The sequence below is a fragment of the Hakea prostrata genome, chromosome 7 (assembly GCF_041222555.1).
Source record: "Hakea prostrata isolate BN-2017 chromosome 7, UWA_Hpros_2, whole genome shotgun sequence".
Taxonomy (NCBI): Eukaryota; Viridiplantae; Streptophyta; class Magnoliopsida; order Proteales; family Proteaceae; genus Hakea; species Hakea prostrata.
This window is the reverse complement of record NC_142606.1, coordinates 15,492,261-15,515,473: the sequence shown is the minus strand read 5'-3', so window position 1 is coordinate 15,515,473 and position 23,213 is coordinate 15,492,261. Positions and strand designations below refer to the sequence as shown.

At 38.6% G+C, this 23,213-nt stretch overlaps 1 protein-coding gene across 3 annotated transcripts; it reads left to right on the top strand.

Annotated features, from left to right (window-relative positions):
* Positions 1-578: 578 nt before the first annotated feature.
* Positions 579-22,834, top strand: LOC149010119 (mediator of RNA polymerase II transcription subunit 15a-like). Of its 3 annotated transcripts, none has more exons than XM_089163487.1 (8): positions 579-661; positions 813-940; positions 17,652-17,763; positions 18,447-18,570; positions 20,274-20,338; positions 21,098-21,172; positions 22,057-22,413; positions 22,529-22,834. In XM_089163487.1, the coding sequence occupies exons 2-8, from the start codon at positions 834-836 to the stop codon at positions 22,616-22,618; spliced, it is 930 nt and encodes a 309-aa protein (XP_089019613.1). In that variant the 5' UTR covers positions 579-661; positions 813-833; the 3' UTR covers positions 22,619-22,834. The 3 variants fall into 3 exon arrangements, with proteins under 3 accessions (XP_089019613.1, XP_089019612.1, XP_089019614.1); XM_089163486.1 differs by having other exon boundaries at positions 617-716; XM_089163488.1 differs by lacking the exons at positions 579-661; positions 813-940 and adding an exon at positions 17,308-17,504.
* The last annotated feature ends 379 nt before the right edge of the window (positions 22,835-23,213 follow it).

Below are 23,213 nucleotides of genomic sequence, written 5' to 3'. Positions count from 1 at the left end.
AACCGAAAGACAATCGTAAATAACTCTCAAATCACATAATGGGCATAGGTCTAGGTTCACCAAAAAATTTAGGTGTAAATCTACTGGATGAAAAATAAGAATACCTCATTGGTGTAAATCGATCGGATGAAAAACTCAAGTCAACCAATAACAACTGAAAGTAGCTAGCAGGTCCTGGGCCTGGGCTTGGTACTTCAACATTTTTTTTGAACAAATTGCATTGGCACCCCAAAATGGAGGTCTTAAAGCATTGACACCTCCACTTTATCTTTATAAACTTAAAATTAAATTTTTATTATATATATTTGTCTAATTTATCACTGAAAATAGTCCATATAGTGTTGTTTATAGAGATATCTTTGAATTGAAACAAAATAAACACTGATTTAATTATTTTTAATAATAAATTAGACAAATAAATTTAATAAAAATTCAATTTTAGTATCTTTGAGTTTTTTAAACGTGGGGTGTAAGTGGTTTTAAGGCCTACACTTTGGAGGTGCAAGTGCAAGTGCAAATTTGTTTTTTTATTTAATTTTAGATTTGAGTTTTCTTTCGCAATATCTTTATTCGAGAGTCGAGACTCTATATAATATAAAGATGGGCCGATGCGAAGTACGAGGTTGTTGTAGTGCTGGTGAGGTTGCGAAATTCCTTCTCGGTAAGTGTTGAGTCACACTAAAGGCGTTTTAGATTTCAGGTTTCTGCGGAATTAGGTATTTATTTATCTTTTGTTCATATTTTCGGGAATTTATTTTCTCGGTTTGTCTGGTTACGGAGGGGTTTTTACTCTGTAATATCATTTTGGATAGTTTTTTCCGAGAGCTTAATATATGGATTACACTAATTGGAGACCTACTCAAGGGAAGCCTAACATGGATACCAGCGATTGGAGAAGTCAACTTCAACCTGAATCTCGTCAGATAATTTTTAATAAAATGTAAGATTTTTCTTGTTTATCTGTCTCTCGCGATCCTTTTTTTTTTTTAATAAATCTACAAAATTGATCTTCATGGGCTTCCTGTATTTAGTCTTCAACTGCCTTAGATTAGGAACTGAATGAAGAAAGCAAAACATGTTTTCCTTTTGACAAAATTTTCCAGTTGAAACATGTAGGGTTTTGCATGGATGGATTGTCTCTTCACCGTGTGTTATTGTTGTTTAAGTGTTAAAGTTGGTTTGTAGATTTTCTTATACTATTGAAGAGCTAGGATAGACAAAATATAGGATATGCATAGCTTAGTCCTTGTATCTAGCATGGCAAGAATCCATGTAGCAGCAGATCCCATTTAGTTGGGACAAGGCTTATTGTTGTTGTTGTTGTACTATTGATGGGTTGAAATTTAAATTTTTTAATTTTGATGAGTTGCCTGCAATTTTTTTCCCATCATCTACTGTTTCAAGGTTGTTCGACAATTTATCATCTTGTTTTCACTTTAAGAGAAACAGGACTTATGTGATGGACGAATAGATAGTTCTGTCCCGAAGAAGCAAATATATTTGTTTATATACGAACCAAGCTAAACTTTATGACAGATTATTAGCTAAGTTTGCAGCGTTCACATAACAGAGTAAGAGCTGGTTGTGTATCCTGAAGTCTAATATGGATGGCTAATTTGGTTGAATTTTTCCTTTTTATCATTATCTAATATTGGTGGTTAAATCTCATACACATTATGGCTTTTAAATCTGTCGGACCATGAGAATGTCATAAAAAAAAAGAACATAATTTGCAAAACACAATAAATCTAGTGGATGGCTGGTCTTCTGTAAGTGGAAAGAAAGTACTGTAGTTGGATGCAAGTTTGTGATGAAATAATAGGAAGGTTTTTTTTTGTGGCAAATGATTTAGCAACCTAGGGTTTCCACTTAATTGAAGTCAGAAGCCAGTGGATTGCAGTGAGTTATGGTGAAGGAATGACTAGTGTATTGCACAAGCAAAATTCGTATCCCAAGTCCTCTTACTCATTCAAGTTCGTTTAGTTGATGGTTATGATGTAGCCTCAATATGATTGAGGGCTAGTAATAAGATCAGCCAAAGAACCAACTCAAGTTTGGAGCAAAAAAGGGTTTTGAAACCAATTTTAAAGACGCAGGAATTTTTTTGGGTAGCTTTTTTCAGGTTTTGGGATGACTGCTCTGGTTAAGATGGTGTGTGGGGAATGGGTTAACAAAAGATTGTTTCAGGATCGAAAAAACTTGGACAGGCAAAAGTTGATTTTTTGGACTGGATAGGGTTTTAGGGCTATGATGTAGGTGTTTTGTCTTACAAGTTAAAATTTCCTCTGCACAAGCCTTTCTTTTGAGGGCTTTGATAAGGAAAACTGTAACCAAAAAAAAAAAAAAAGGAAGAAAAAGAAAAAGGGAAAAGATAAAAAAAACTGCCAAAAAACACGACGGAAAGACGGATCCAGTGAGTGGATTGGCTTGGACCTAATATCAAGTCTAGGTCAGGTCCTCTGGGGATGGCGCCTGAAGCTTAGTGGGGACCAAAGGGTTAGGATAGATCTAGGTTCCTGGGTGGGGCTTCTTGAAAAAGTCGATCTCAAGAAAATATGCAGGATTTTGTTTATAGGAGATGGGGCTACATCTGGGATCAATGAGGACACAGTGAGGGGGATCTTTGGGTTTAATCATAAGGTAAACCAATGGCTGGTTTATTATCTGGTCTTGAAAGTGAATTTATTGTGGTGGTGGGAGGATCTTGGGTAATCAAGAAATAGCAAAAAGGGGACAGGAGAGGGGAGGAACGACTTGGATCTGCAGGCTTGCCTCCCTTTAGATGTGATCCTCAGTGCATTAGTTTGAAGAATGAAGGTTCATCACACACAATACTGATTCCACAGTCAGTTCAGGGGCTAGACCTTAAACTCGAACTCCAATTGAGCAACTTTGACTTTAAAAAGCATGCAATCTGGATTTTAATCAGGCAGCCTATAAGGCTATAACACATGCCTGGATTTTATGATTTAGACAAGTGACATAGCCTTGGATTTAGGATTCAACCAAAGGTCCAAATCTGAAGGATCTAAAGAAAACCAGAACCAAATACAAGTGAATTCGATGTTCAAAGGAGTGACCTTTTTAGGGTTTTGATGCTCAGTTAGGGAACTGGCTTTGGGGTATCTGTAGGTATCTAGTGATTTCAAGGTTTCCTATATTCTAGACTTAGTTGAGTAGCAATAGGAGTCCCTGGTCAAAGCGGCTGGAAGGGTGTTGTAGGGCTGTAACTTGGATCAGATGGAATCCTAACAGTGGAAGGGTTCCTCCAGGTTTGAGTCAATTCTGCCGGTTAGATTGGCATAGTAGATATGAAGTTTGAATTCGCCCAAGGGATCTAAAATTCAAAAAAAGGGCTCATTCTTGGGTTTTAGTCATCTAATGCGGCTGGGAATTGGAGGTGAGCTGTGGTAATGGGGGTTACATGGTTAAAAGATGAGAGTGATCTATTGGCTTGATGGGGCCAAGTGGAAAAATCTCAAACAACTTGCTTATATTTGGAAAGCAATTTGGAGAAAAGTTTCAGGTTTAATGGAGTATACCTGAATCTTAAAATAGGACTTAAGAAGAAAGGTCCCCTACGTGGGGAGTGTGGGGGATGGGGATTCCCTACTGGGTTCCTGACCTATTTAGTGGTCAATGATGAGCTGCTAATGCAGATCTCAGAAATGTCTGCTATGGTGGGGTTAACTATTCAGGAATTTGAAGAAGGATAAAATCACTGGGGAAAGGGAAAGAGATACACGAGCACACACTCTCAAAACTTCTTTTTTATTCATTCAAATGATGATTGGGTAACAAGCATGTATATAAAAGGAAAAAAAGAAAAAAGACATATCCTTGTCGAAGTATGAAACTTGGAAAAAAATGCAACTATGTGTGCTAGAGTAGGTTTTCTTTGTTGATCTACCATCCTCAACACATTCACCACAGGCTCAAGCATCTTCACTACTATCCTCACATTGTGCCAGAAACTCTTATCAAGGATAGTCAACTTAGCTCTCCTTCCTCCCACTGATGAAGAACCCTCCCAGTTAAACCACTCCTCTGATGCAAACATACTCCTAAGGCCAGTCTTCCTACTCTCAAAGCTCTGCAGTGCTATCCAATTAGTAGCAAATCTGGTTATGCCTGGCCTCACTAACTCACCCTGACACTTGTCCCTCATCATCTTTAATGCATAGGTGTGGTTATATATGAAGGTGCTAAAATGTCGAGCTTGGTCCACCGTATTCTTCACAAGCTTGACCTTTCCAATCTCCTTTAACATTAAGTCAATGCAGTGAGCAGCACAAGGAGTCCAAAAGAGCCTATATCTGTCCATCCATCAAGGCATCAAGCCATCAATACAAAGTTATAAAGTGTATATGTATATGTGTAATGTAAATATATGTATTTACAAATGAAAATTAATACTATATGTTTAGACTTTAGATACCTGGAGTTTTCTTGCATCTTCAACCCAGCTTTCTTGTAGTTGGAGCCATTATCAGTCACAATTTGAACTACATTTTCCACTCCAACCTCCTTCACCACTTGCTTCAGTAATTTGTAAATGTATTTTGCATCCTTCTTCTCACCGGATGCATCTACCGACTTGAGGAACACTTGTCCTCCCATCACAATTCAACATGAAATTGATGATGGGTGTCTAATGGGACCGGTCCAACCATCACCATCGTAGTCACTCCATAATGATTCCACATGGGCTTTAATCCCTTAATGTATTCATTTATGTCCTCTTTATGCTTAGGCAAATACACATTATATATCTCATATGGAGTGGGGCCCCATACACCACTCCCGGCCTCTATCTCGCTCAATCATATCTCTCGTAGTAGGGCCCCGAGCTGTATGTGCTGAAACACTATGGTAATGCGCCCATTTGGAGAAAGCCATCCCCACTTTCTCCTTCACACTCCCCCCATAAATGCTTCAACTTTCTCTCGTTTATGCTCGGGCCTCGCAAATAGGGCCGGATCATTGCGAAGAATCTCAAGATCCGGATCTGTAGGATGTCTTGAGGAAGCTCAACCCCTTGTAGGGGCCCGTGGGATAGGAGCCTCTGCCTTACACTCGAGACCTCCTCATAGGGACTTGGGAGCCACCTATGCCTCCCATACCTCACCGGCTCTCTGAGGACCCACAACCTAGACCCCTCTGTTGCCTCCCGATGTCATCAATCCTTTGTTGCTCCCTACTCATCATCATCTCCCTCCTCGCCTGATCGGCCTCCCGGATCGGGGTCACTGTCTCTCTGGCTCATCCCTACCATAACCCTCGGGATCCGGAAGGTCATCTAAGCGAGCATCCTCGAACTCATCCCTCTGTGTTCTCTTCTCTTTCCTCTTTTGCTTTCCACCACTAATATATGAGGCCATTGCCCTCTTGACCTCTACAGGCACCTTTGGGCACCCTGTTACATCCCTGTTGCCACCAGCTAGATGCACCTTCAATCTAGTGGCCCCACCTCCTCCTATTTGTTTCTTGCAGTAATTACACTCACTCTTCCTCTTATCAGTTGTCAGTGGCCTCCCATGATCCCAAGCTATGTCTGACATTTTTAAAATAGAGTGCCTGATACAAGAAACACACACTAAGTATCTTGAAAAGCTCCACAATATGCTCCAAAAATGACATACATGCTTCTAATAATAACCTCCTATTTTTAAATATAAAAAAAAATATGTATAACTATATAAGTATTTTTTAATATATAAATAATTTTAAAATATATAAAATACACACTAACTATCTTTAAAATATCCACAACATGCTCAAAAAATTGCATACATGCTTCCACTAATACTCTCCTATTTTTAAATTTAAAACAGAAATTAATTATTTTTTTAATATTTAAATATATTTTTTAATTATTTAAATATATATTAAATACAATAAAATTACATAATTAACAGAAAAAAAATTAATTCAACACCATCACAGCAATATGGTGTCTCAACTCTCACATACATCCATTTGAAGCTTATACATGTACTATACATAAACATTTTTAACAATATACATAATTTAGTAAATAATTTTTAATAACAGAAAAATAAAAAAATAGTAGGAAGAATCAAAAAATAATTTTGATACTACAAATTCATAGATCATCACTCTAAAGTAAACATATATAAATTTGGAAGCAATCTAACATGATTTAAGGCACAAATGAAACAAAAATAAAAAAATGAGGAAGTTGGTTACTCACCTTGCAAGATTTGAGAAAATGCACAAATGGAGGAGCAAATCAAGTGTTTGAAGGAAATAGAATACTAGAAATTAGGTGTAGAATGGGATGAAAGCAAGAGAAATCAACAAAAATTTCAAAATCAGGTCGAAATGCAGAGGGCGATATTGCTCGAAACAGTCGAACCTGACGGTAGGTCGAAAATGAGCTCGATTTTGGGTATTTTAAAGCCTACGCAAGTGTCGTTTCGGCCCGATATGGTATCGGGCCGAAATATCGACTCGTAACGACCGAAATTTCGGTCGATACGAAATGAAATGGATACCTTTCGTGCATACTACTAAATTTCGTTTCGAGTTGGATTTTTGCAGGCATTTCGATCGAAATTTGGACCATTTCGATCGAATTTTCTTCCATGGGCCTAATGTTGGACTACAATGGTAGGCTTTAGTGAAGGAGAATGGAAGATTAAGAAGGGGGGATCATGCAGTCTCAATAGACCAGTTAAATCGTACCCGGTCCAACCCAAAAGAACTGGTCCAACGGGGTTTAGTCCAACTATAATCAAACCTAATTAAGTATTTTATTTCAATTTTGATTTTAGCCTTTTATTTGTTTAAAAATTCCTACATAAGAGCGAGTACACTTTGGTTTGGAGTCCGTGGTTTTGATTTCAACTAGGATTTGTGTTTTACTTTCATTAAATAAGCTTGTATATGATTTTCAGATTGAATAGATCGAAGACTTCTGTTTGTCATTGAGATATTTCTTTTCCTCGATTCTACTTCCCCCTTCTTCTCCTCCCTATTCCTTTAACTCTCCCTACGTTACAGCACACCATTTGAGTCGTATATTAGGTTTTGCATCAGGGGAAGTAGAGATAGTGATGTAACCCCCCATGTTCTTGGCCACTCTTTAGTATACTCTCAAATTGAACTAGCTATCAAATAAATAGTCGCTAGGAAGTTCATTCCAAATTTTGGTAACTTCACGGGGAATGGATAAAATTGGTTATGGGATGGACTTAGGGGGTTAGGGTTTTGGGATTGAATTGGGGAAAGTTTAGGGTCTTGACAAAATGGGATAGCGTTGGGGAAAACTATGGTCTCAATCAAATAGATGGGATGGATTTTGGATGGATTAGGGTTTTAACAACATGGCAAAAGGGTTGGGAAAAGTTAGGGTTTTAACAATGGTATAAAATTTCGGTCGAAATCACAGAAATTAGGGCTGCAACTGGGCCGGGCTTTTGCAATCCCAAGCCCAGCCATATATGTTCTAATTTGAGCCCATTCCCGCCCTGACCCTAGTTCAGGGCCAAGGATTATTGTCCTTGGCCCTAAGCCCTACAGGGCCAAGCCAAGCCCATTCCCGCCCTAATGGCCCTAATTGGGCCTTGTCGGGATGCGTTGGCCCTTGCCCTGGCCCTGACCCTAATTGGCCCTGACCCTGATTGACCCTATCTTGGCCCTAGCCTTAATTGGTCCTATCCTTGGACCTAAAATATCAAATGTAAATTCATAAGAATAATAATAATAATAATTAAAATAAAAGTATCATAAGTAAACTGAAAAATAAAATTCATAGAAATATAAGATGATTCAAGCTCATACCAAATGATAAAATAGTCAATAAGTTGATAGTGTTGCTTTAAACATAAATAAATTCATACTCCATAATTCTATATTTATCTCTGAAAGTCTCTCATTGCTTTGATGATGGAAATTGAAAACCTCTCCTATTACTTTGGTGATGGAATTGAAAACCCCTCCCATTGATATCCTTATTCAACAAAAAAAAAAAAAAAAAAAAATCATATTCAAAACTTTGTTAACAAGTAAATCGATGATAATTTAGTATTGATATTTTTTTCGTAGTTAAAGAAAATTATATTTTAGTTACAAACATAGCTATCTGTCCTTAATAAGTTCTTTTTTTTTCTCCCTTTAAATATCACATTGGAGGTAAAAGAAAGATGTCAATATTCATGATGAGAAGTTGGGGTGTAGATTTCTTAGATATTAATTCTCTATATACTAGCTTTTATTATTTATAATATATATCTCGCCTTAGTCCAAAAAAAAAAAATCAATGATTTTTTGGAACTAAAAATGACTTAGTTCGAAAAATAAAAATGATCTTAAAAATAATATAAAAATAATCATATTAGTCTAATATGATCAAAATGACTGAAGGTCAAAGTTGAGATTTATAGTAATATCAATGTTAATGTGAAGATTAGGGTAAAAATCTAATACATGATCAGGGTCAACTTAACATTAAGACTAGAGCCAAAATTAGGGTCAAGATCGGGCCAAAATCAGGTGGATGCTTACTACATTGGTAATGAAGATATAATTTATTTTTATTAATTTTTTACAAAACATGATCATGTTTTTAAAATTTGACACGTGTCAAATATTCACCCATGTGGATTATAATTAATTCCTCTCCATATGGGTGGAGGGTCCAGACTCAAATCAGGGTCAGAAGCAGGGCCAAAATCAGGGCCAAAATTAGGCGGGCCGGGATGGGCTGGGCGGGTCAGAGAGTAATCCCAGGCCCGCCCTTTGCCCTAGTTCAGGGCCAAAATATTTTGTCCCTAACCCGCCCTTAGGGCCTAAATCTTTAGCCCAAGCCCTATTCGGGCTCAGGGTGGACTTAGGGCGGGTCAGGGCTGCCAGGGCCAAACTTGCACCCCTAGTCAGAAATTTTGGCTTTTGAAAAAAAGAAACGAAACCTAGGTGGAATTGAAAAAGTACTAGGTTTCAACCGAAACAGTCAAAACCTGTTGAAAGAAAACCTTTGAGATTTTGCAAGTTTTGACAGCTTCCGCCAGGTTTCGCACTTTGAGTTTGGACCCCCAAACCATCTTTTGGCTGGATTTTGTGATTTCAACATCTGTTTCACCTTAGATCAATAACTCATTTGTCAAAACTTGGGAAAATGCTGAAAATTTGTTGAAACTTGTTGAAACTTGGGGGAAAAGTTTTCAATGGAACCCACCATATCTCAGTTTCTTGGCTGGGCGATACCGGCCTCGAAATAGAGATTGCAATCCTTGGTTTTAACTATACGCAAGATGCGATGGTATTGGAGAAGAAAATCGGAAGTTTAGATTAATAAAACTCTTGATGGGCTGTTGGAAGGATTTAGTGTTTTGGGCAAAATCAGGGTTTAACAAAACCTAGATGGGAGGGGGTTTGGGAGGCTTGCAATTAAGGAGAAAAGAATAGGGAAGCTTGCGGTTGGTTTGGGAATGGTTTGGAGGGTTTCTTGGATCAATCTTTCTCTCTTTCTTGGCTTTCTTTTCTTTCCTCTCTTTTCTCTTCTTTCTCTTCTTTCTTTTCTCTCTTTTCTTTTTTTGTTCCTTTTGTTCCTCTCTTTTCTTTCCTCTCTTTTCTTTTCATTCTTTTTCTTTCTTCCTAAGCTGCCACAAGATCAGGAAAGGAGGAAAGCAGAGGGGAAGAGGAGGAAATCAGTTGGGGGAGGCCTGTGGTTGGAGAGAAGCAGGGGAGGGGAGGTTGGCTGCTGCTGCAAGGGAAAGAGAGGGGTGGGGGTAGTTGTTAAAGAGTTAGGGGAGGCAATGGGATTAGGGAAGGGCTAGGGTTTCACTTCGTTATTGAGTGGGCTAAATGCACTCTAGCTGCTGTAGGGAAGGACAATAAGCTGTCACAGGATCTTTGAGTTCAAGAAGAAGGAAGAAATTTGCAGAAAATTCGATACTCAGCCTTGGGGATCCTCCTTGGGACCCATGATTCCCATTCTCCTTCAATTCTTGCAATTTTAGTCATCCAATCTAATTTTCATACAAGGTGTGAGGGCCTTTATATAGCCTTTCACAAGAAGGAAGACACTAACAAACAAACTTGGACTCTAATTAGGCAATCCAATTTGGATTTGGAATCCCTCAACTGATTAACAACTAGCTAACAACTTGAAAAAGGGGCTTTCTAAGGACCACAAATAACCAAAATAAAATAACAATTATACAGAAGTAATCTTACTTTGAAATTGATTCCAACTCCTGACACCACGAAAAAACTGATTGGACCCCCGAGACCTCAAGGAGGGGTCTGAAAATGACCAAAATGCCCCTTATTGCATCGGCCGGCCCTGGTTGCCGCATGGCCTGGGGGCTTCTTTGGGCCCAATTTTCGCGCTATCTCTAGCCTGCTGACCCCGGTTACGTCAGATAGGGGAATAAAAACTCTCAATCTAATAATAGTCAATTCGTTTTATTCAACCTGCAATTTTATCCTAACCTAGGTGAAATATGAAACTCAAAACATAATGCAAACCAAACTCTTAACTCTTAGAATACTAAAACGAATAAAAGACTAGAATTGAAACTGAAATAAAATACTTAATTAAGGCCAACTCTTGTTGGACCAAACCCCATCTGACTGGTTCTTTTGGGGTTGGACTGGAATGGATTGATCTGGTTCATTGATACTGCATCTATTACTTTGAAATTTCGTTTGAAATAAATATTTAACTATGTATTTTTTTACTCTGGGTTTGGACCCTTGGGATGTGTGATAACGGTCTCAGAAAGCTGTTCAGGTGCTCTTTGTTCTTGGAGAACAGAATGGGTGGTTGGTGTTAATTAAAACAGTTTGTTCTTTTGTTTTTAAAGTACAATCCAGTGAGGAAAGCGGTACGAGGAAGGGGTTTTGCAGAACGTATAAGACATGTTCTGTCAAGGGAATAAAAAACTTGATAAAATGATCTTGACAGTTAAAGTCTCTTTAGACCACCCCTACGGCCCTACCCCCATCCCTTCTTGCAAATACCCTTGACCTTGCTCTCCCAACCTGCATCCTTGCTTGAATACTGGAATTTTCAGATTCTGGACCCAATTGGGAAATATTTCCAGGATGGGTTTATCAAGAAGCCCATGTCTCAGCAAAGAACAATATTCAGGATAGAAACATATAAAAATGGTTTTATACAGGAACTGGTATCCAGAACATAAACCTTACTAAACACATGTTGGAAACTCAAGACTAGTTACATTGGAGAGGTGGAGCAATGCACCTGGGGTGTTGTGTGATGGTTTTACTTGACGTATTCCTTCGAAACTCAAAGATTAATTTTAATGTGACAGTTCATACATCCAACAGTGATGTATGGAGCTTAATGTTCGACAACGATGAAACACCATGGATATGCTTAGTGTGGCTGAAACAAGGATGTTGAGTTGGATGGGTGGTCAAACCATATGAAGGATTCCACAAATTAAAGCTAATACAGGAGAGGTACGGAACATCTGATACATGATCAGTTGCAAGAAAGTCTTTCGTGGTGGTATGAACATTTGCAATTTAGGCCTTTGTGCGCCCTGGTATGCAGGGTAATTTGATTGAGGAGTTTAAAGAGCCTGGATATGCCAAAAATGACTATAGGAGAAATGGAACTGGCCGGGTATCCCGAGGTACATATGGCTGCCTCTTTGGTATTTTGGTGATACCCAAAAAAAAGACGGTAGAAAATACATGCATAGCTGAGTAGTAGTAATGAGTATTGCTTCAGATGGAGCTGGCTGTTGGAGGTTTTTGTAGCCGACCCATTTGGTTGGGATATGGCTGAGTTCAGCTGTTCAGAGAAGACCATGCCAAATTTGCTGGAATCCTTGGTACTGGTTTAAATTACACATAAAAGCCTAGGCCTGAGCAGTGTTGTAGGGAACAAAGCGATATGTGAAATCTAGTTCTAGCAACACGCAACATTGGGAGCGTATCTGCCGTCTCAAACATGGATATGTAACATCACTATTGCGGATAAGTAGCCATGCTACAAGCAAGGTAAAAAATTCGATCGAAATGAACATTTCGACCTTGGAAAAGGTCGAAATTTTGAGAAACTGGATACTTTTTTCCTGATTCTTGAAAACTCAATTTCGAGCCTCAAATGCACTCAAATTGATTTGGATTTTTGCATACTAGCTATTTCAAGCATAATAAACACTATAAAACTCCTAGTTTACTAAAAAACTACTGAAATGTAACATCCAACATTCCAAGTAAGTACATGAATCAGAGAAGAAGCTGGAATGTTATTACTTACAAATCTATTCTATTCAAGCCTCAAGGTCTCCCTCTTCCATCTGCACCCCATACAAATGACAATACAACTCCCATGATGTTTGCCCCCGCCCCATATAGTTTTGGACATAGTCAAGAACTGCACCTCTATATGTGGCCTCATCCACATGCATAAGATTCCCTAACGGTGGGAAGTTGTGAATCTCCAAAGGAATTGGTGGTGGTGGGCCTTGTGGCTGTGGAATAGTGTGGAAGATCTGCTCAACAAATGAAAGAGCACCCTGGCTCTCAGGACTAGGAGAAGGATAAGGATAATGATAGGTCCCAGTGGCTGACTCGATAATCGACAGTGGGAGGGACACCGTAAGCTCCATAGGCCGCTCCATAACCATAAGGCTCCAGTCATGGCTGACTGGCCTGACCCTGAATCTGATAGCCAGGAGGGACACCATATGGTTCATAAGGAACATAACCATAAGTCGACTCGGTAGAACCAATACTCTCCACAGCAGTATCATATGAGGACTCTGCAGGCCTATGCCATCCCGATCCTCTGGAGGTGGAGAAGTCTCTAGCATCATCAATGCTCATCGATCTGAAGCTTATACATGTACTATACATATACATTAATTCAACACCATCACAATAATATGGTGTCTCAACTCTCACATACATTCATTTGAAGCTTATAAATGTACTATACATATACATTTTTAACAATATACATAATTTAGTACATAATTTTTAATAACAAAAAAATAAAAAAATAGTAGGAAGAATCAAAAAATAATTTTGACACTACAAATTCATAGATCAACACTCTAAAGTAAACATATATAAATTTGGAAGCAATCTAACATGATTTAAGGCACAAATGAAACAAAAATAAAAAAATGAGGAAGTTGGTTACTCACCTTGCAAGATTTGAGAAAATGCACAAATGGAGGAGCAAATCAAGTGTTTGAAGGAAATGGAATACTAGAAATTAGGTGTAGAATGGGATGAAAGCAAGAGAAATCAGCAAAAATTTCAAAATGAGGTCGAAATGCAGAGGGCGATATCGCTCGAAATGTCGAAATGTCGAAAATGACTCGATTTTGGGTATTTTATAACCTGTAGAAGTGTCGTTTCGGCCCGATATGGTATCGGGCCGAAATACCGAAATTTCGGTCGATACGAAACGATATGGATACATTTCGTGCCTACTACTACATTTCGTTTCGATTTGGATTTTTGCAGGCATTTCGATTGAAGTTTCGACCATTTCGATCGAATTTTCTTCCATGGCTACAAGGTAATTTTTGTTAATTAGAGGGGACTTTGGGACCTTTTTGATGTAATTGTACAGTGGGGTTGTTGCTTATTTTAGGTATTTTTAGTATGTTTATAATGAGGAACGGAATAGAAAAGGAAGAAAGATAAAGAGGATAGAGGAAAGAAGGGGAAACCTAAGAAGAATAAGAGTTGAAGAAGGGGAAGAAGAAGAAGAACAATCATAAGAAGAAGAATAGAAGAGACTGCAAGTGCACAATGCTAAAGCTCCAATTCATCAGAGAGAAAGACAGTAATTGAAAATTTATACTTCCAAAATAAAAACTAAACTAAGGTCCTAAATCTCCCAAGATGAAATCTTCATGCAATCTTATTTTGGGCCGGCAAATGCTCTTTGAAATATTTCCAATATACCAAATAATGGGCTGTGACATTATTCATGTGAACAATGATGCAAACGGTATTTGTGGAGTAGGGGGACCTTCTTGTTGGACGAGCTGGCTAGTTTGAGGTGTTGTTTGGGCCCAGGCATCATGCCGCATGGAGGAAAGAGAGGATTAGTATTGGTTAGGGGGTTATAAATAGAGGGTAAAGTGTGAAGAAAGGGTATGAGATGTTTTATGTGAGTGTTTGGGCAGCCTTTGGCTGAGAGGCAGCATATGCTATGGGTGGTGACTGGCACCATTCAAACCAGTTTACTTTTGTGCTTGATTTCGTTATTCTAGTGATTAAATATTATTAGTTTTTGTGTTTGATTTGCGGGGGTCTTATCAACTAGTATGATGGCGCGTTTTGATCCGCGAGAAGAGAGTTGGAGACCAAATTATCCATGTTTTCCGATGAATGGAGTGCACAGGGATGGTTAACAAAGATCATGCTCTTTTGTTGGGCACATGCGATTGAGTATGAGCAATGATTGGGAGTGAGTTTCCAACATTTGGGTTGAGAAGCATTGGATTGGGTTTACCGTTGGAAATGGCAGGAGATCAATGGGGCATACTTGAAGAAAGCCCTTCAACTTGAGTTTGGTAACCATGCTGGAACTGATAGCATGCTTGGTATTGATAAGAGGAGTCTACAGGGAAGAGAAGAGGGAGGCTAGGGTGGAGGACTCCACAGATCTAGTTTTGAAAGGGATCCACAAACCCTTCAAAACTGATTGGGTTAGAATGGAAACAAGGGATACTATCCCCTACTATCTCAGCAACCTTAGAGTAGGGCTTTCTTTGCTTTGCACCAAATATTGTTTCTCATGGTTATGGATTTTATCTTTGAGGACAAAAAGGTACATTTGGAAGTTCTGCCTTGCACAAGCATTAATGATATCGAGGAGTTAAAGGCTGAATGTGCTGGATTGAGAAACAGAATTGCAAAGAAGGTTGCCTATTTGAAAGAACTAGAAGTTTCATTGGCCTTTAGAATCTAATAAGGCGAATGACGGGTCATATGTGTTTGGAAATACTTTTGTAGGCGATTGTGCCAGTGATTCAAATGCAAATGAAGCAGCAGAGGATTCAATGGGACAGGTTGATTGTTCCTAGGGATTGGCTTCATTTGCCTTGAATATTCACATGCAAATTTACTAGAAGAGCAAAACATCCTGCTTCTAGTTGGAGTCGCAAGTTGATCCCTGCCATGCATAAATCTTTTTTAGATAGTTATGCACGGATTAGTTGCGAATTGGCATGGTTGTGTGGCAAACATGTGAAGACCTAGCTTCTAATTTTTCCTTTACCTTGAGGGGAAGGTGAATTTCGAGGGGCCGGTGGTGATAGGGCCTTTGGATCATGCCACATGGAGGAGAGAGAGGATTAGTATTGATTTGGGGTTGTACCTAGAGGGAAAAGTGTGAGGAAAGGGTATGGGATGTCTTATGTGAGTGTTTGGGCAGCCTATGGCTGAGGGGCAGTGTATCTTGTGGGGTGACTGGGATCATCAAAACCAGTTTATCTTTTATTTGTATTTGTTCTTTGTTATTCTAGTAATTGAATATTATTTCAGTACTTAAATATTAAATATTATTAAGTATCCTTTGCACCAAAAAATATACATACATATAGAGGCAGTCAATCGAAGTTACAAGAGCCAGTTGACTACCTCTGATCGATTATCCCTTATTTTTAGCCTTAAAAGCCCCAGACCACTGGTCACACACACACACACACACACACACACACACACACACATATATATAGGTTATAACACCTGAAGAATGGGGTACAACACCACTTCGGTGTCGGACTTTCTCCAACCCCGAATACCAACCCAACCAATACCATTATTTTGATTATATTGATGCATGGATGCATGCATTCTTCTATCAAAATAAAGCAAATCGCCATTTTTTGTTCCTTTGCTTTGCACACAAATTCTCTATTCAACACAACATTTCCATACTGGTTCAACCAATGGTGGGCAACTATGGGACCCCTTGAAGCAATTCTGCCAAGTTCTGTGTCAGAAACCTTCACTATCTTTTGCCAGCATACAACGTCTTGCCCAACAATACCGGACTTGCTCAGGTTCTTTGTCCATTGCAAACTTGCATGGATAATGTATTGGGACTATTTGATTGCTGAACAAACCAGTGCAGCCACCAAAACTGCACCTGACTATGAATGAACAATTCCGTGTCTTGCACGGTCTTATCATATCAAATGGTGGGATAGTTGTGACATATCCAAATGTAGCATTATGGCCCTCATCAAGTCCCTCACAGGCCTTGAACCAATACTAACAATATCTCAGGCCTCATCTACCAATAGCAGAAAAACCAAGCTCTTGGCTAAACAGGCTCTGCTCAAAACCCAAATTGCGGCCCTTGACGAAGAGGACGAAGAAGAAGAGTATGACTAATCCATCGGTGATTCTCTGATGCACCATTGCCACATTGGACAACATGCTCAAGATCCACTGGATGACAAAGAAGATGATCTTCTTGCCGAGTCTGTGGCTTCCTCCCCCTTTGTTCGTGTTACTAGTAAACGCGGGCGAGGCCATGGACGTCCCAAGAATACTACCAATATCATCGGCAAAGGCAAAAGCCTTCTGCAAATTAACCAATCCTTCCAGTTCCCTAGGATGTGAAGTTGGTAAATTTTTAGCCATAACGACATCAAAGAATGGTCCGTAAGCCGTGACGGTAATATCAGCACCTTTTTACCCAAGGTAAAATATGGGTTATCGTTACTATTCCGGCATTGAATAGTCTGATGTGTCCTATCAGTAAAATGGCAGCCGGTTCATCATTCTAGTTTAAGAATGGTCCAACCAATATCCGGCTTGGTCAAATAGGATAAACCAATCCAGCCAAAATCCGGCTCAGCCAAATTGGGTTAAACACTTTGAACTAGAAAACAGTGTCTTTGACACATGGAATGCCCTGGAATGGTTCATCATCAATCAATTCTGCATCCGACGATGCAAAGCAAATATCTGCATCCAACGGTGCAAAGCAAATTCTACCCCAAATGCTATATCAAGGATCAAGATTCAAGCTTCAAATCTGACGGACAAGATTAAAGGTTCCAGACAAGATACTATTCTTAAATAGTAATCTTATCCTTATCTTATCCTTATCTTATCCATGAAGATTGCAAGGAAATCTCAAGGAATTAATCCTTACCGTCAATCAAGATTACATGGAATCCAATGAACACCCTTCATCCACAAGGATTCTCCTTCTTTTATAAATGAGAGTGCTCTCATAAGTGAAAGGGAGTTGGGTTTTTTGCAAGATTAGAGAGCTTGGAGGAGTGTTTCTCTAGGAATAGGTTTGTTTCATCCCTTCCCCTCTCTGTACCATCTTCTATCATGTTTGTAACAATGCCTTGTATCATCTCCGATGATTTGTAATAACGTCTATCACCACGAAAGATCCTTGTATATATATATATATATATATATATATTATCAATGCTGGTCTGAATTGGTTCCTGGCTGGTTGTCCTGCATGAGTATAACCTGGTTTGAGTTTCTTCTAGGGGCAATAGGTAGGTGTAGCAGGATTGGAGATCTCATTTATGTTTCTGTATTGGTATTCCTTTCTATTTTGTAGGAGTTTTGCTTATTTGCTTCTTCATTATGGATTGTTGATTCTTAGTCAGTTATTTAAACTTAAAAGTGTTCCACATCTACAGAATGGAGACTTTGAAGAAGAACCTTCCAGTTGCTGGCCCAGAAGGGCTACAAGAACTTTGGAAGATTGCTGTAAGATTTGAGGAAAATATATATACTGCTGCAGCAAGTCAGGTACACTCGTTACTTGTGCATACGGTATTCTCTTTGCAGCTCTTTCTTTTCTCTTTGGCATTATTACATGCTTGCCATTCCTTTAACTGCTAAGCTTCTGCATATTTTGGATTACTGTTGTCAATACCTATGCCAAGGTTGAAGAACTTGGTGCTGATTCTTCAAAATTCTATGAATTTGTGATGAGTTAGTCGCTATAATCTAGAATATATTCTTTTTGGTTTGCATGTTTTATGGATATTACGTATATCATAATTTCATGGAGTTGAACATTTTGAAGATGACGATGGACATGAATAATGAGATGAGGTAGGCTAGCCGCATATGCCTATCGAGTCCTGTACCTTTCCCTACTGTCTATACAGTGCATATCAGGGGCGCAAATTTCAGGAGCCCCTTGGATCCACCCATGATTTTGCAGATTCATTCTTGCTGAAGGGGCATATCACCTTTAGCTTTACAACAGATGGTCTCATCAGGAATGCTCACTGAGAATAAAATGACTGTGTAATAGTTACAGGATTTTTATTTTTTTTTGGTTGGTGGGGGGAGACAAATGGATGGTTTCAGAATTGTCTTTGTATTGTGTTAGTACTGTGGGGTACAAAAATAGTCACTTTGCTTCATCCTTTTTTAGCTTGCTTTCTAAATGAGTATAACATTTTTGGATTTTTTTGGTTCAGGTAGATTATCTGAGAGAGATTTCTCTAAAGATGTCGACAATGGAGACAAAATCTCTGCCTCCTGGCATAGCTGTGTCCTTACTGTCAAATCCTGGTGTTAGTAACCAAAGTTCGCCAGATCCAGGTACAATTTGGAGTGCTTTTCCAGATTCAACAGATTGAATTCTTCACTATTGATGCCAAAGCCTCACCAAGGTGTCATTATTACCGTAATTATGTCTGCATTGACATGGCTCCTATATTGGATATAAGCATAATTAAATAGAAATACCACTGCATATTGTCATAAACTGCATGGCTAGAGCACCTGAATTTATGCCTTGTCGCCTAGACGCTACAATGCCTTGGCTTATCTAGTTACAAAGATTTTTTTTTTTTAATTATTGTTAAATTAGTCTTCTTTTTAATGTCAGTGTTGCTAATCAATCTTTTCAACTAAATTTATCCTTTGCTGGCTTTCCTTCAACTCTAGAAGGGAGTTTTAGGAGGATCAATTCCAAACATGTCAGGGGTTCATATTAGGGTTAGAGAGGGACTGTAATAGGCAAGTAAGGTGTCCGCACTGCATGGTGGGGGTGGGGGGGATTGGTGAGTTGGGGAGGAGGATCAAGGCGCCAACAATGTGCCTGGTAAAACTACTCAGTGCCTTGAAAACTAGGCTCAATTGTGAACCAGAAATTGGCCCATGGTCTTGCTCCTGCATTACTGGTCCTTGAACTGGCTTACCTTCTGAATGGTACATCTAAGACGTATGAGCAAAGAGTTAAAATGTACCCATTCATGAGCTGAGCACAAGTATAGAAGTTTGGGATTCTTTCACCTTGCTAGAGGATTTTATTGTGTTTTGTCTGACATAGATTTGAGTGGATGTCCAGCACAATTTTGCAAAGAATTACCCCACATCTTTCTCGAGAAGAGACAAACATTCTCAATATCATTTGATTGAATAGTTGACTCAGCTCCTTGTTTGAAGAAACCCTCCTCTTCAACTGGTCTTGTTTCCCGAAAAGCAGACATGAGATAGCAAATCCAGCGTTTTGCCAAGATTTCAAATAGCTATGTCGAATTCAAGTTGATTCGGTTTCACTTCTTCCTTGTAGAAATACAATCAAATAATTCCCAATCATGGTCCTTGCAGATTTGATCATCCTTGTAGGATACAAAAAGAAACTCCAGATAAACAACCTCTCTGCGAAAGCAATGGTAAGGCTGCATGCATATTCCCCCCCCCCCCCCAACACACCAAAAAAAAACCCCAAAAGAAAGTACAGAAAAAAGGCAGGAGCTTCATGAATTGGGTAGCCCATTTCGGTCATGGAACTTTTACTGGGGCCCTGTTTTATTTTGGGTGGAACTTATATACAACACAAAGTTTCAGGTAAATCTCATGTTTTCAGAGACTTCTCCTGAAAAAATTTCCTCGTACTTTACTTTTACCTGGAAATAAATGGGAGCCCAAATGATAGAAGCCAAATGCCGGAACACTTTCTCTGAAATCTTTGCTATTTTTTTTGGAAAACATGGCACAAGAACTGAAGCCATTCAGGTAAATATCATGGTTGTCTGAACACTTTCTCTTTTTGCCTGTTTTTCACTGGGACATGGAGCCTAAGGGAGAGAGAGGTAAAGTACAAGTATAGTTTCTAAAACCAGAAGATAGCCTTCGAAGACATAGCACAAGTACTATGATGCTTAACTTTTGTTGACAAATGGAATTAGTCTGAGTTTTGCATAATTTTTCTTCCTTCTCTTGTATGCAGAATTTTCATATCCAGTATGTGGGGATTGTTGGCTAATCTCTGTTTGTCTGTTTTTGCCAATTCTCAGGTTCAATAGATTCTACAGCTCAGACGGGACAAAGTTATGATTGGCAAGAAGATGTCTTTCAAAAGGTGGCTTCCCAGCTCCTTGTTGACCTTAATTGCTTTTTATGGTCTTCCATATTCTGTAATTCTGTGGTGGAAATCAAATTTTGTGGCTAATTCCTGCTTCTAACTTTTGTCCCTTCCCTCTCTAAGAGATGGTTGTTAAGAAAGTGTAGATATTCATATATGGCCGCTCATTTCTGTTTGTTGGATCTTGATACTCTGTTAGCCATCCTTAGTTTTCTATTTAAATGCCTTCTGTGTGCACTAACGGTTGCTTTTCTTTTCTTTATTAATTTTAACACTGCTGCTAAGAAATGGCTTTTTGAACTCTTTGGAACAAGACACCTTTTAATGATTGAGTAAATAAGCTTGCTTTGAGTTAGTAAAAGGGGTGGTAATATGGTTCCCCACATACTCCTGTCTCTTTTGAATGAAACTAGGGCCATCTTGTTGTGAATGGTTTATACTAAAATTGACTCTGCCATAAGATTCATGTGGTATTTAGTACTTATGATCTTCCAAATGTGGGATAAATTATTGATCCATCTTACGTAGAGTTTGTCGTGTTCTGATCCTGAGGAGTCTAAATGAAATTAGGAATTAGGATCTTGAATATCAGAATGCAAAACTTTGTCGGAGTGGCAGTTTTCAGTTAATTAAGGTTTTTCTTTTATTTACTTCATTCTTTCAAGCATCTCAGTGAGCAAGAAATGATTCAAGCAGATAATGTATACATTTTCTAATATGTACTTAAATATGTGGCTTTTTGCATTGAATTTGCAGATTAAGGCAATGAAGGAAATGTACTTGCCAGAACTATGTGAACTATACCAGAGGATTAATCTCAAATTCCAGCAGGTACCTGTTTTTTGGAAACTGGATTCCTCATTAGTTCTCCATAAAATGCACCACAAAGTTTTATGGCAAACTATTTTTGGGTGAAACTAGTGTCTATCGACTATTATCTCCAAAATTAAATGGCAACCACATGCATAATTATAAGTTGCCCACAGTTAAATTATGTTGTTAAATGGATATTCTTCTTCCTATCACTTGGTGGAAACTACTCACCACCACAGGAAACCACCCACCCACCGCTGCCGACGACTAGACCCCCTCTCCACTGGCGACCACAGCCCACCCCCATTTCTTTGTCTCTTTCTTTTCAACTTCTAGTTACTCCCTCAAGTTGCTTTGATCCAGTATGGCTTCATTTTCGTTTGTTTCCCTTTCCTTGAAATTCTTGCTTGTTATTTCCCTCATTCATGTCTCCTCTGCCATGAGAAAGCTCAGTGAGTCGGTACAGGAGCAAGCCTTGCTTGAATACCACATAGGCTCTCTCCTTTCTGGCTAAATCTCTGTCAATCTCCTTTGGTACGGTAGATTCAAGCCTTCCCAGCGTGCCATAGTCGCTGATTTCATCTCTTTCCTTTCCACAACTCAGACAACCCAAACCTGGGGGTTGAGTATGGGCAGAAAAGGGCATTTAGGTAATTTTACTACCCATTTAATAGCAGACTTTAACTGTGGGTAACTTGTAATTATGCATGTGGGTGCCATGTAATTTTGGAGATAATTGTGGGGTTACTAGTTTCACCCAAAAAATAGTGGGTGCCATGTAATTTTGGAGATAATAGTGGGGGCTACTAGTTTCACCCAAAAAATAGTGGGTGTCATGTAATTTTCTCAAGTTCTAATTGTTATGAAAACAAACTTACCTTCTACTTAATTTTTTCATTTAGCCGCAAGATCATACACAGCAACCAAAGTTGGACCAATTTGAACGATACCAATTTTTCAAGAATTTGCTGGAGCGCATGATAACCTTTTTACGAGTGCCAAAAAGTAATATCATACCTGTTTACAGGGACAAGCTGGCTCTGTATGAAAAGCAGATCCTTCATGTTCTTACTACACATCGACCGAAGAAGCCTGTTTCTTCACAAATACAAGGACAACAACACCTTCAGGCACCTGGTTTGCATCCACACTCCATGCAGCAACAACAGCAGCAGCCACAATCTCAACTAACTCAGTTGCAACAGCATGACAACCAAATGAATCCCCTGATGCAACCATATGAATTGTCTGTAGCAAAGGTGGTGTTCGTTGAAGAAGAAATCTTCCCTCTTTTGTTATTATGTTGCTATGTTTGAAAACTACTTGCTTTGCAATCTCCTAGGGAAATTTAATCTCAGATTGGATATATTGCAGGTGGAAGAAGGTTGCCAACTGACTTCAGTAGATGACATGGCTGATGCAGTCCACTACAGGCTTAAAATAATTGAAGACGAAGCTGCCTAAGATTCTAACCTGAGATCATTCCACTTTCCCTAGATACAACGTTTATATTTCACTTTGTTTCTTCAATGTGACAAGATTTTCAGCCGTAATTGATGGCTTTGCGGCAACTTTTTTGTTAATATAACTCTCTATTCTTCATCATATCTTCTTTTTACTGTATATAGTTAATTAGTTATATCTCGTTTACATAGTGATGTTGAGTTTCGTAATATTAATTAATTAGTTATTATTATGGCCATTTTTATAATCAATTCTCGTTATCAATTTCTAACAGTTTTTCATTCTGAGATGCCAAACTTATTTTTCATTTCATAATTTATTTTGCATATTGTACAATTTTTTATTTTTTATGTTTCTTGTATTCATTTCTTTTATATAGGCAAATAAAGAATGAAAATTGATACCAAAAATGACCCTTAGTATTTACGATCTTCCAAATGTGGGATAAATTATGAATTCATCTTACGTGGTGGTGTTCCTTATATTCTGATTCTGAGGAGTCTAAATGAAATTAGGGATCAAAATCAAATGTGCAATTACGTATAGTTTTAGAAAATCATGGTTTTCCTTTTGTTTACTTCGTTCTTTGAAACAT

Coding starts and splice junctions, on each gene's coding strand:
- LOC149010119 (XM_089163487.1), top strand. CDS start 834: ATGGATTACACTAATTGGAGACCTACTCAAGGGAAGCCTAACATGGAT. Junction 18,571..20,273: donor CCAAAGTTCGCCAGATCCAG/GTACAATTTGGA, acceptor GCCAATTCTCAG/GTTCAATAGATTCTACAGCT. Junction 21,173..22,056: donor TTAATCTCAAATTCCAGCAG/GTACCTGTTTTT, acceptor TTTTTCATTTAG/CCGCAAGATCATACACAGCA.